Raw genomic sequence first — 14854 nt, forward strand, 5'->3', positions numbered from 1 at the left:
TTTGGTATACAGGAATAAATAGGAATAGGAATGGAGTAGGGATTGTTATGAGTCGTCAGTTTATAGATAATGTAGTTGAGGTCCGTAGGAAGGGTGATAGAATTTTACTTATTAAATTAGTATTAGGTACGGATATTATTAATATTATTAGTGTTTATGCACCTCAAGTAGGTTTAGATGATTCCATTAAGCATCAATTTTGGGAAGATTTAGATGGAGTAGTACAAGAGACATCTTATGGAGAAAAGCTTTTCATCGGCGGTGACCTTAATGGACATGTAGGCATTAGTAGGGATGGATTTGAGAATATCCATGGAGGCTATGGTATAGGAGAAAGAAATGAAAGTGGAGAAAGGATTTTAGATTTTTGTTTGTCCTATGATATGATCTTAGCAAACACTTGGTTTAGGAAGAGGGAGTCTCACCTAGTAACATTTAAAAGTGGGGTTAATACCAGTCAGATAGATTTTTTCCTACTTAGAAAGAGAGATAGGGGTTGTTGCATCGATTGTAAGGTTATACCAGGAGAAAGTGTAGCTACACAACATAGAGTCTTAATTTTAGATCTTAGAATTAGACAATGCCGCAAAAGGGATAGACATAGGATAGATCCTAGAATTAAGTGGTGGGCACTGAAAGGAGCTAAACAAGGAATGTTTGTAGAGCAGGTAGTTAAGGAAGTTGATTGGTGTCTCGAGGAGGATTCAGAATCAATGTGGAATAAGATAGCGGGTGGTATGAGAAAAGTAGCTAAGGAGGTAGTGGGTGAGTCTAAAGGCGGTGCACCACTAGGTAAGGATCAGAGTTGCCAGTCGAGGAAGCGGGAGCGGGAAGCGATACGGGAAGCGGAAGCGGGAAGCGAGGCACTTTCAAAAATTTAGGAAGCGGGAAGCGGGGGACCACTTAGGAGCGAACCGGGAAGCGTCTCGAAAGCGACATAGGAAGCGTCTCGGAAGCGACATAGGAAGCGTCTCGGAAGCGACATAGGAAGCGAACCGGAAGCGACATAGGAAGCGAACCGGAAGCGACATAGGAAGCTATAAATTTCTAAATTGTAAATTATAAGCTACAATGTTCTAAACTCTAAGTCTAACCTTAAAATTAACATAATCCACTACTTCACTTCATCATGCAAGATTCAAAATAAAAGTATACCAAAAAAATATTATAAGACCATGACAAAAAAGTAACATAAAAGTTTTTAAGTTGGACAACTCCAACTACATCATAAAAAAAAAATAATAATTCAAGAGTTCATTAATCTGTCATCTTTCTCTTCCCCTTCAAGTCAGCAATAGATCGCGAACTTTCTGCATCATCACGTGCATCTTGTCCTCCACGACCATGTCTTCTGCTCCTTCCTTCATTTCCTATAATGAATACGTTAAAAAGTTAAAATGTTCAAAAACCATAATTTAAAATATAAAAAACACAATATCAACATACCTTGCCTAGGTCTCCGGCTAAAGAAACGATCAATCCGACCATGAGGAACTGATGGTCGCTCTTGTATATCTGCAGTTCTACTAGCTCTGATGGATTGATTTGTATCCTCTTGAACTTCATTTGTACGTATAATTATTGGAGGTAATGGAGCTCTTGGTTGTGCATCTTTATGTTTGGATTTGGAAATAGTGCTTGATTGTTGTGCACTATCATCCAAATCTCTCCATCGCATATCCTCTAATCTCAACGTATTTTCTTCTACAATAGGAAGTTCTGGATTGATATCCCATTTTCGACTAGGCCCTTCTTTATAGCGATTGTTGCACCTTTTATAACAAGAATATAAAATATGAATGTTAATAAACAATCAATGATAAAAAAATAGAAAAAAAATACCAAAACAAAAGTACAACACAGTTTAATTATACCTGTCAATCAATCGAAGATTGGAATGAATATACACTAAGGTATCAGCACGATCTTCATTGAGCCTATTTCTTTTAACATTGTGAATGTAACTATAGGTGCTCCACACTCTTTCTGCAGAAGATGTGCTAATAGGTTGAGATAAAACCTTAATGGCTAATGCTCTCAACTTCGGTGTATCACCACCATAAAAACGCCACCAATTAAGCACTGACATTGTAGGATTCAGTGCATCTATTCGTGCTGCATTTCGGCTAAATCTTCCACTTCTTGATGCAAAAGCCACAAGTTGTGACCTATAAAGTGTAGATAACTCTTCATTTCCAGAAGATATGACTTCAAGCGCAAGCATTGCACCGTCTAAGATATCATTATCCTTTTCTGCAAAAAAAAATGTTTAGTAACTATAACAAGAGAAATGCAAATGAAATAATAAAATAATTAAATCATTTAACTTTAAACTTTATTAAATAGATAGAATTAATTTTTTACCAGGAGAAACTCGTTTGACCCCTCCTGCTGCTGGGATTTTGAGATACTCCGACTCGTAATATTTTGGAGTAAGCATGTGGGCTAGACTATGGAGAGGCACATTCATTCTGTCCCATCTATTTGAGACAATCTTATGAATCTTTTCATATAAATCTGGTTGTCCTTTTAAATTGTCTTTGATTTCCCCCAACATGTTGTCCATGCCTTCATACACTTCACCAATTATAGGGCCTTCCTGATCACAAAATTTAATCATCTTATAGATGGGTTTTGTAATCAATAATGCTAAACGTACAGAATCCCAAAATTCTTCATCAAGAACAGTTGTTTCTGTTGTAACAGCCCTTTTTTTCATAATTTCATCCGTGCATGATTGCTTCCAATCACTCCATCTATCTGAAATTACTGTGAGCCTTAAGCTCTCCCTCACATCAAGCAAGCGTTTCAAAGTAGTATAATGTGAAGCAAACCTTGTTTTTGCAATCTTTATTAATTCTAATTTTTCATTGCTTCTAAAGATTGCTAGTGCTTTTGAATGATTTGTGATATACTTCACAATTTCTTTACTCTGCAAATATGTTTCTCCCAACCAATGAAACTCATGTGCCAAATCCTTGAAGATCAAATTAAGTGTGTGCACAACACAAGGTGACCAAAAAATATACTTGTACGTTTGTTTTAATTCTTCACCTGCTAACTTGTAATTTGCTGCATTGTCTGTAATCACTTGCACTACATTAGAAGGCCCCACAAGTTTAAATCCCGTTTTCAAAAACTCGGCAATGTTTGCAGCTGACTGTTGCACATTAGAAAAATCGCTTGCATATAAGAACATCGAGCCAAAACAGTTTGAGGCAAGTATATTTATCAAGTGTTTGTTCTTGATATTTGTCCAACCGTCTGAGACAATGGAAACTCCAAACTCCTCAAACTTTTCTCGAAATTCATTTAACTCCCTGTGAACACACTCTTTCTCACTGTCAAGCAACGTTGTTCGCGCTTTTTCATATGATGGGGGTTTATATCCGGGCACTTTACTAACTGCAGATATCATCTCTTCCCAATATGGTGATCGAAGCACATTGAAAGGTATGCCATTTGCACACAAAAATCTGATAATTTTGTGATCTACATCATCTCTTTCTACCTTTTTAAAGGTATCACGAATATCAACTGTTTTTCGGCTTCCACTAGATGATGTAGTAATACTAATAGGCTTCTTTGGAGTATCAATTCTTGATCTCCTCAACTCAAATGCACTTGATGAAACCTCCACTCGACGAACTTGCCTCTTAATTTTTTTTGCCAATTCTGCATTTTTTGCAACTTCAGGGCAAAAGGCAATCCCAACACTTTGTCCCTTTGGAGATCCCATGAGATGTGCAAAAACTCGAGTATATGACCCATGATAAATATTTTTGCAGTGCCTGCACATAAAAACTTGGGTTCCACCTTGCTTTCCTTGCCCACTCTTCTTTTGTTTCAATACATGGCGCCATAACACTGTTGTTTTATGCATGCTAGGTGGTTCATCATCTTGGTCATCTTCAGAATAGTAGTCATCCAAGTCATATTCTTCTTCATCTTCCTCATCAAAACAATTTTCGTTTCGGTCCTCAAACTGATATGGACAAGCAAAAGACCTCTTCTTGCCCTTCCCAACACCACTAGATGATTCATGCTCCAAATTGTACAAAGAATCGTCATCGTCATCAGAATTATCATGATCATAGCTTGAGATGGTCATTAATGAAGCAAAGAACATGCAAATATATCTGCATCATAAAAGTATCAGAATCAACCTAAAACACTTAAAAAAAGCTATTATTAACAGTAAATAATGGAGAGTGAAGAACACAAAGCATGGGGATGTAAACAAAAGACTAAGCTAAAAAAGGGGGGGAAATTACGTGCAATCTGACTATCACTAAACTAAATACTCAAACAGGCACTTCAAGTTCTAATAAGAAACAAGCAACATAAATAACTGAGAATATAGAGAGCGAGAATAGTTTGATTGAACTGCTAAATCAGATCAAGAACATATAAATCCAGTTTTCTTTCAGGACTCCACTAAAGTTCAATACCCGACTCATTGGGAAATTCTCCAAGTACCCATCAACTTAATTTTGCACAAATGGAGAACATTAAAGTGCTACCAGCCTTGGCAAACATTGATCTCTGAGACAATAGACTTAGAACTGAGGTTCTAAATCATTACAGTTATCTTCTTCATGATAATGTTCATTTACTATTTGTACCAGGCACCAGCTCACATCCTCCAGCAGCTCTCAGCCTCTCACTGTACATCGGACTGAAGAAATAGCTTTTAAAATGTGGGAACAGCACACTCAAATGCTCTCCAATAAAACAATAATATTGCATATTATACCCGTTATACACCAATTAGTAAAAAAATTATTCATCAGTGTAGAATAGTTAAGATCATTAAAACCATCAACAATATCATGTTATCTCTAATGATACTTCCACCCCATCCGGTGCACTGATTTTCTTTGCCAACTGATGAAGTATAAAATGAACTTCCACATACATTATCACCATCATATCATAAACAACTGAAGAGTTAAATAAGAAGCTACAGCACATAATGGCCAATGCAAATTAACAATCCAGCTATATCAGAAAAGTTTTGTGACGAATGCATACCATATGTTTAGATAAGAAGTTAATATTACATTGCTTACGCTATCAATAGACTAGTATCATGGAGACAATAAAAAACAACCCACTGCTTCATGCAGAATGAATAAAAAAAACGGCTGCGATAATGAATCAGAAACTAAAAAAACTACAAACAAACCCTTGATCTACAATAACAAAAAAACCCTTGATAGTTATGAGAAATAGACGAGTCAAAAACCACAGTGGTTGTCAACATCGTCTGAAAAAAGAGAGAAAGGGGGGAGGACATAGGGCCACCCTCTGTCCCTATCGCCCACTGTGAGGAAAAGAGGGGGCGGAAGATAGAGGGTGTTCCTCTGTCTCCACCCGGCACCAGCACCAGCACCAGCACCATGAAGAAGAAGTGCGAGACATGGGGGGTGCCCTTGCCTCAGCCACCAGCAGCCATGAGAGAGTCACGGACAGATATACACCCCGAAAAAAAAAACCCTGCGATAGATCTACACCGAGAAAGAAAAAAGAAACCCTTGAATTTGATCACTTTCCCCAAAACTACCCTATTGGATCCCACTGGTGGAGGGGAGCTCGCACGACAGAGAGATAGAGAGAGTGACAGAGCGTGAGAGAGGGGGATAGCGTACCTGAAGGTGAACATCTTCATCTTCGGAAGTCGGTGGAGGCCACCGGAATTTTTTGAGGTCGCCGGAACTCGGAGCTCGCCGAAAACTCGAGAGAGAGAGAGAGAGAGAGAGAGAGGAGTCGAAACGCGTGAAAAAACAAAACCCTAAGCCCCTTTTGATTTTATTTTTTCACGGGTTTTATAAAATACCCATTTTAACCTCGGTAAAAAATATAAATTCATGTGTAAAAAAAAAATTTAAGGGCAAACTCGACCTTTCCATAATAGCGTCCCCCTTTAAAGGGGTACGCGTACCTCTTTAAAGGGGTACGCGTACCCCTTTAAAGGGGGACGCGTACCTCTTTAAAGGGGGATGCGTACCTCTTTAAAGGGGTACGCGTACCTCTTTAAAGGGGTACGCGTACCCCTTTAAAAGGGTACGCGTACCCCTTTAAAGAGGTACGCGTACCCCTTTAAAGAGGTACGCGTACCCCTTTAAAGAGGTATGCGTACCCCTTTAAAGGGGGACGCGCTTCCTCAATTGAACCTGCGCTTCCCCTCGCGTTTCGGAAGCGCTGCGTTTCGCACTTCCGAAACGCGTCCCGGGGAAGCGCGCTTCCCCTATTCTATAGGCGTTTCCGGTAACTCTGGTAAGGATACATCATGGTGGAACGAGGATGTCAAATTAACTATTAAGGTTAAAAGAGAGTGTTATAGAAATCTAAGTAAGAGTCGTGATAATGAGAATTTGGAGAAGTATATGATAGCAAAGAAGGAAGCTAAAAAAAGTTGTTCGAAACGCGAGGGCTAAGGTATATAAGGAGGTTTATGACAAGTTGGATACCAAAGAAGGCGAGAAGGATATTTATAGGCTTGCAAAGATGAGAGATAGGAAATCGAAGGATTTGGGTATGGTTAGATGTATCAAAGATGAAACGCAAAGGGTTTTAGTCAAAGATGAGGAGATTAAGGAGAGATGGAAAGATTATTTTGATAAGCTATTTAATGATAGTCATGCTCAAGATCTTGGAGACTTCTCCATTCCTTTTCATGAGATAAATCGTGACTTCATGCGCAAGATTCAAAAGAAAGAAATTGCAGAGGCTTTGAAGAAAATGAAATCAAGAAGGGCAGTTGGCCCAGATAGTATACCTATCGAGGCTTGGAAATGCTTGGGAGAGAAAGGTTTAGAATGGTTGACAAATCTTTTTAACTTGATTTGGCGAACAAATAAGATGCCTAATGAGTGGAGGAAGAGTACTTTGGTGCCTTTATATAAGAATAAGGGTGATATACAAGATTGCACAAACTATCGTGGTATAAAACTCATGAGTCATACTATGAAACTTTGGGAGAGGGTTATTGAGTCTAGGTTGAGGAAGGTTGTCATGATATCGGAGAATCAATTTGGTTTTATGCCTGGAAGATCAACTATGGAAGCTATACATCTTCTTAGATAACTTATTGAAAGATATAGAGAGAGGAACAAAGATTTGCATATGGTTTTTATTGATTTAGAGAAGGCATACGATAGAGTACCTAGGGACGTTCTCTGGTGGACAATGATGAAGAAAGGTGTTTCTCTCAAGTACATTAGTATAATTAAAGATATGTATGAAGGAGTAGTAACCAATGTCCGCACTTGTGGAGGGGTGACAACCAATTTTCCGATAACGGTTGGGTTACATCAAGGATCTGCTTTAAGCCCTTTCCTATTTGCGATAGTGATGGATGAGCTTACGAGATCAATTCAAGAAAATGTACCGTGGTGTATGTTGTTTGCTGATGATATTGTTTTGATTGATGAGTCTAGAGCTGGGGTTAATGCTAAGTTAGAATTATGGAGACAGACATTGGAAGCTAGAGGTTTTAAGTTGAGTAAGAGTAAGACTGAATATATGGAATGTCGGTTTAGTAAGCAATGAAGTAGTGATGGGAGTGTAGTGAAGCTTGGTGAGCAAGATATACCGGTGAATGATTATTTCAAATATTTGGGATCCATCATTCAAAAGTATGGAGAAATTGATGGAGATGTAAATCATAGGATAAAGGTTGGGTGGATGAAATGGAAAAGTGCTACTGGAGTGTTGTGCGATCGTAGAATGCCATTGCGGTTGAAGGAAAAGTTTTATAGGACGACTATTAGACCCGCTTTACTATATGGTACGGAATGTTGGGCTGCCAAGAGACATCATATTCAAAAAATGAGTGTAGCTGAGATGCGGATGCTTAGATGGATGTGTGGAAATACAATAAAAGATAAGATTCGGAACGAAGAGATACGTAAGAAGGTAGGTGTTGCACCCATTGAAAATAAGATGCGAGAGAATCGTTTACGGTGGTTTGGACATATTCGGCGAAGGCCTAATGATGCTCCAGTTAGAAGGTTGGAGAAATGGGAAAATATATTAGTTAAAAGAGGTCGGGGTAGGCCTAGGAAGACTTGGATGGAGATGATAGGAAAGGATATGAATGCTTTGAACCTCACTGAGGACATGGCGTTGGATAGAAATGATTGGAGGAAAAGGATTCATGTGGAAGACCCAAAATGAATTTCTTTTTTGGTTCATATCGCTGACCCCAATTGTTTTGGGATGAAGGCGTAGTTGTTGTTGTTGTTGTTGTTGTAGTTCATGTGATAAATCGATTGCCCATGACTATTTTGGAAAACAAGTCTCCTTACTTGTCTCTTTTTGGTATTCACCCCAACTACTATGATTTGCATGTGTTTGGCTGTTTATGCTATGTTCATGTTGACAGTTCAAAGAGACATAAGTTTCAGGATAAGGCTTTGAAGTGCAGGTTTGTGGGTTATGCCGATGACTATAAAGGGTACAGATGCTATGATCCGGTGAGCAAGCGCATCAAAATATCAAGAAATGTCATCTTTGATGAATTGAATTTTGATTGTCAATGTAATAGTTCTTCAGAATCAAAACATGAAGTTCAGGCTTACTATCCTTGGTTGAACTATAAACTTCTCACAGGAGCTAGTGATGCTTGCTCAAATTGCACTCAAAAGGATAAGATACCTGTGTCTACTGATGGGATGATTGATCATGAAAATACAGACTCAACTTTGAATCCAGGAAGATATAGAGGCTTTGTCTATACTCGACGAGAAAGAGAGTCACCCACTATAGTTGATTCAGACATGGACACATCCTCAACATCCAACATTGTTGATACTAGAAGATCCACACGTCCTCGCCATCCAATTGAAAGGTGGGTCAGTTATGAAAATTTCTCATTAGATTTTCAACTCTTTCTAACAGCCTTGAATAAAGAAGATGAACCCACAACGTTCTCTCAAGCATTAAATTCCAGAAGATGGATTGAAGCTATGAATGAGGAGATGGAAGCTCTACATGAATGTGGTACGTGGGATGTCGTATCAAGACCACCTGACAAAAATGTTGTTGGTTCGAAATGGGTGTACAAAATAAAGTATAAACCAGATGGGACTATAGAGCGATACAAGGCGAGACTTGTAGCCAAAGGTTTTACACAGGAGCAAGGACAGGACTATGATGAAACCTTTAGTCCAGTGGTGAGGATGGGGACAATCCGAGTCATACTTTCTTTAGCTATTGAACACCAATGTACCATTAGCCAACTTGATGTGAAGAATGCCTTTCTTCATGGAGATTTGAGAGAAGAAGTTTACATGGAACAACCCACTGGTTACGCAGAAGGAAATCCTACAAAATATGTCTGCAGACTAAAAAGGGCGATATATGGATTGAAGCAGGCATCTCGATCTTGGTTTGACAGCTTTTCTCTTGAAATACAAAAATATGGTTTTAAGAAATCTCTTCTTGATCACTCCTTATTTATATTTAAGGACCAAGACACAATTACTCTATTGTTGATATATGTGGATGATATCATCATTACTGGCAGTTCCAATGACCACATTGAAGAAGTCAAACATCTCTTGAATCAGAGGTTCAAAATGAAGGACCTTGGCAAACTACGGTACTTTCTTGGAGTTGAAGTTGACAGTTCCTCTGAAGAAATGACTCTCACTCAACATAAGTATACTATTGATGTTCTCAATAAAGTGGGTATGAAAGACTGCAAGCCCTTAAGCACTCCTAGCGTTCTTCATCAAAGGCTTAGCTCTCAAGATGGAGATCCATTTGATAATCCCACACAGTACCGTAGCATAGTGGGTATGTTACAATACCTCACTTTTACTCGCCCTGATATAGTATACTCGGTGAATCAAGTTTCTCAGTTTATGCATGCCCCATGTGAAGGGCATATGGAAGCAGTTAAACGGATACTACGATATTTGAAGGGAACGGTTGGGGATGGTCTCATATATAAACGAAAGACAAATGGGCAAAGTGCACATGAGATCACTATTTATTCTGATGCGGACTGGGCGGGAGATCCAGATGAACGCAGATCAGTATCCGGTTATTGTGTATTTATTGGGATGAATTTGGTTTCTTAGAGTAGTAAGAAACAAAAGGCTGTTGCCAGATCCAGTACAGAGGCTGAATACAGGTCAATGGCAGCCGCCACTACTGAGGCTACTTGGGTTAGACATCTACTGACAGAAGTAGGAGAATCGATATCTCGTTCACTTCTTTTGTGTGACAACCAGAGTGCCATTAGTATGTCTTTTAATCCAATTCATCACAGTCGTGCCAAGCATATTGAAATAGACCAGCATTTTGTGAGACAAAAGGTAGAAGAGAAAGAGATTGAGCCTGAATTTGTTAGAACTACAGATCAAGTGGCGGATATATTTACAAAAGGATTGACTAAAGACAGATTTTGGACGTTAAAAGGCAAGTTGTTCATGATTCAAGATCATGCACAACTTGAGGGAGGGTGAAAAGAAGTGTTTTCTCTGGTTACGGGTCATGGATCTGAAGATCCAGACCCGTGACACCCACTTCCTCATTAACGGCATTATGTAATATTGATTATTGTAAAAAGGGTATTCTAGTACCCTAATTTTGTTTGTAATCTCATGTTAACATAAAGTAATACACAGCAGCCGACCCATGTACAGCAGGGTATCGGTTTTCCCAAACCTCGCTCTCCCTTCCTCTACCTCTCTCTGTTTTGCAGCTCCAACGTGGAATGGACTGGAGGTTGCAAAACTAACAATGGGCACCTTGGGACTCTAGAATGATTTGGTATATGAGTGTGTCACTAGTTTAATGTTGGTCATTGATCTTATGGATGCTCTTATTTATATATAAATGTGATGGATATATGATGTTTAAAACCTTAAATGTTTTAAGGTATATTAAAATCAATTTTTTGGGGATTATAGCCCAACCTTTTTAGTTGTTTATGAATCTTATGAGTGCATTTGCACATTTGTGATTCCGTGTGTTGTGCTTGTTGTGCACAAGTGTTCTTGGGTGTGTATGTTCACACATTTATTCTCAAGGTTATTGCGTTATCGACTAAAGTATCTTGTTGAAGATACTTTCACATGGTATATTCACATATTTTATTTCAAAATGATATTGTTATGGGTATTCTTTTTTTGAAGAATATTGTTTCAAGGTTTTATTTATATGTTTGTCATTAAAAGTTTTATTGTCTCAAAAGTCTTCTCCTTTTATGCCCCTTATCTAAGTGTCATCATATGTAGACAAGAATTTTATTACACCTTCGTGTGTTGGTAGCCCTTTGTTGGCTTTTGCTCTCTTGGTCTAGTAGCTGAACACACTTGTCTTGAGTGTTATTTTATGAAGACAAGGCACGTTGATTCACACCATGGTGTGTGATTTTAGTCCATGTTGGCGTTTGTGTCCTTGTTCTAGTCGCTGAGATGTATGCCCATGGTTGGCTTATTTCACTCATTTCAAGTGTCATCTTATGTAGACAAGAGATGTATTGTGTTTTAGCCCATGGTTGACTTGTTACTCTTTTTCTAGTAGCTGAACATACTTGGTTTTGAGTGTATTTTTACGTAGACAAAAGATGCTTTTGGTCCATGTTGACGTGTATTCTCTTGTTCTTGTCGTAGATGCACTCATTTCAAGTATTATTATATGTAGACAAGAGATTCTTTTGCACACCTTTGTGTGTCTTTGGCCTTTAATGGCATTATATGTATATTCTTGATCTAGTAGCTTATACACTTAATTTATGGGTTTTGGAGGACTAATGAGGTAGTTGTTTGTAATGGATGAACTATTGTTGAAATTTGCAAAATTTCATTCATGACTTGTGTTTTAAGATATTCAAGTGAATCATATTTTTGATATGCATATTTTAAAATCAAGTTGATTTTTTGGCATTTAATCTATATATTAAGTGCTTATGGTTTTTTTGCCACTTTTGTATGCAAAATGTGTTTTTTGTCAATTGAGTGAGATTTTCCTAAATGGGTAAGATTCTCTACTCAAATAACACTCTTCGTTTTGCCTTGTAAATGGATTTAAAACCTTGTGAACTCTTGTGTTTATTTTGTCTAAAGTATGGTTGGAGACTTCGTTTCTCTTGTTTGGCACTTCATTACAGGTTTGAAGCATGTTCATTAATGATTCCTTTAAGTATTAATTCATTTCATGATAATATATGCATATGCTCTTTATGGCCTTTTAGGATCTCATTCAATAAAGCATATGTAACTTATGCCTCTTCGTAGGCTTACTGTGGTGTCCCTTAGGGGACCATTGTGTTATTCCCCATTATGGGGTTATGTTTGTCCAATGTTGGACCTTATGAATGCATTATGCATTCTTGCAATTCATTTCCGCATAATTTGCTTCCGCTCACCATTTAACATGATATATGATTTTGAAATCTTGATTTTTCTAAATTTTCCTCATGCTAAAGTAATTATTTTATCATGTGATCTTGCATAAATATAATTTTGCACCTTGTTAGGAATGTTCCATTTGAGTAAAGTGCAAAGATATTTTTTACTTGTTCTTTGTTGTTGTTGCACAGGATCTTGAAGATAAGTGGAAAAGGAAGTACCTTGGATAGATCATGGAAGGTGCTCATCGTTAAAGACGTTGGAGGAAGACATTTGCATTTTCAATGGCATTCGGACTGAAGGCTCTTGAAGCCTTGAGATTCTTCCTCTTGCTTTCTTCAATCTTTTCGTTCCCCCACGCAAAGTTTGAGGGGGGGTGTTAAAATGTATCATTCAACCTTTGTAATATTATATATATTTTATATATATAAAGGATAATACATATTCATATATTGTATATATGCATATGTATTATCTTAATTATATATATAAAATATATATTTCTCTATTTATAGGCATAGGGGTAGTTTAGACATTTCACAGTTTTATGCATATTCCATTCGGAATATGTTTGTAATTTAATTTAATTTTTCCTTTTTTTGTGTTTGCGCCACCTAGGGAGGCTCCCCAAAAAGTCGTTGGGGAGCCCCCAACGATCACAAATGTGACCGTTGGGGGCTCCCAACGACTCCTTTGGGAGTCTCCTTTGCGGCTCCTCTCTTGTGTTATAAATAGGGGTCTTCCCCTTGTATTCCCTTACTCCTTGTGGGAGCTTATGCTCCATTGTATAGGGTTTTTACCCTCTTCTTCCTTTTTCCTCAATAATATTCAACTTATGACTTTAAGTCATATTTACCCCTTTTATGGGTTTGTGTATTAGCACATGATGTGCTTGTGTTGTTCCATTGAGTGGGTATATTCGCACTTCGTGTGCATGTGTATGGGTTCATTATTGAACCTAATGTATTCAAAGTCACTTTCTAACACTCCTCTGATTCCCTGCATTAAAGACACCTGAACTATTTGGTGTAGGCAAAATACCATGTCCTCCCTGCCCAAGACGTCCTCGGCTCCTACCTCCTTGATTGCCACCATATCCTCGTCCAAAGCCAACAGAAGTGTCCATGGCCAAGACTGAGTGAGAACGGGCTGATTCATTTCCTTCTGCCCTTTGTTTCATAATCATCTCATGCTGAAGAAGTTTTGCCTGAAGATCGTCAAAGTTGGGCAAGTGGGGAAGACATGAAAAAGTTGTGGTAAACATGTCAAAATCAGGGCCCAATCCATTAAGAAGTTGTTGTACTTTATCTTTATCTGAAATAACACTTCCAATAACAGCCAGTTGGTCAGTGATACTCTTCATGCGGCCTATGTATTCCATAACTGTCATTGAGCCTTTCTTCAAACTCTGAAACTCATTTTTCAAGTACATAACCCGAGCTTATGATATCTGAGAGTATGTTTGAGAAAGCTTACTCCATAGTTATGCTGCAGTGCAATCATCTGAAAGAGTCGCCAACACTTCTTGAGAGAGGGTTGACGTAATATAAGCAACCAAAGATTGATTCCGCTTTCTCCAAGCTGTATACTCTGGATTTTTAATAGATTGGGTAATAATGTCACCCTTCTCATCATTGGTTTCCTACAAAATAAGCCGTGATGGTACAGGAACAGAACCATCCAGATGTTCATCGAGATCCTGACTTCGTATAAACGAAAGTATTTGTCTCTTCCATGTCAAGAAATTAGAATAAGTAAGTTTTTATGTAACAAGCTGATTTAAGAAATTTGCAAAGGGACCGGAAGACGAAAAGAAATCCATGTCGACGAAACAATGAATAAGCAAACAGGTCGAAAGGGAAGAAACGACCCTTTTTTTTTAATCTAAACAGTTATAGGCTGCCTATAGATGTTGCGCATGTAAGCACAAAACTGGTTTTACTGCTACGCACAAAAATACAAGTTCGAGAATGATATAATAGTGACTGACGTTCAGCAATATATAAAAAGAAGAAAGAAAAAAAAAAATGAAATACAAAGGAAACGATTCAGACTCGTGTAAGTTGTAGATTAAAAAGGGAAATCACAACCTGATACCAATGACGTAAAGTAAAAGAGAAAAGGAAACACAGAATAGAGCAACAATATTGATTATCTGATATAACTTATTGACTTAGGGATAAAAGACAAATAACGATAAGTTAAAGAAAACAGAATCGAGAAAAGAAGACGTACAACAAAAGGAAAAGAATTAAGGAAACTTACGACAGAGGTTTAAGAAAAGAATATCAAGGGTTGTGTGTGATATTTTGAATTGAAGGAGAAGAGGGCCAGAAACAGGTTGTGCGTGATGCTTTGAATCGAAGGAAAAGAGGGCCAGAAACTTTTACCGACAGAGATTTTGATTTAAAAGATACCACAGGAAACGAAGATCTCGTTAAAACGATTCTATGGTAGGGTTCTGCAATCGTAGCTCTGATACCATA

At 38.0% G+C, this 14854-nt stretch overlaps 1 protein-coding gene across 1 annotated transcript; it reads right to left on the reverse strand.

Moving 5' to 3' along the window:
- Window positions 1–1042: 1042 nt before the first annotated feature.
- Window positions 1043–2523, reverse strand: LOC149823404 (uncharacterized). The gene is made up of 4 exons (XM_090018815.1): window positions 2365–2523; window positions 1875–2253; window positions 1447–1772; window positions 1043–1370 (listed from the first exon to the last, which is right to left on the reverse strand). The coding sequence occupies exons 1-4, from the start codon at window positions 2468–2470 to the stop codon at window positions 1258–1260; spliced, it is 924 nt and encodes a 307-aa protein (XP_089874941.1). The 5' UTR covers window positions 2471–2523; the 3' UTR covers window positions 1043–1257.
- Window positions 2524–14854: the final 12331 nt, after the last annotated feature.

The sequence above is a fragment of the Nuphar pumila genome, chromosome 10, assembly GCF_984573655.1.
Source record: "Nuphar pumila chromosome 10, dmNupPumi1.hap1.1, whole genome shotgun sequence".
NCBI classification, from domain to species: Eukaryota; Viridiplantae; Streptophyta; class Magnoliopsida; order Nymphaeales; family Nymphaeaceae; genus Nuphar; species Nuphar pumila.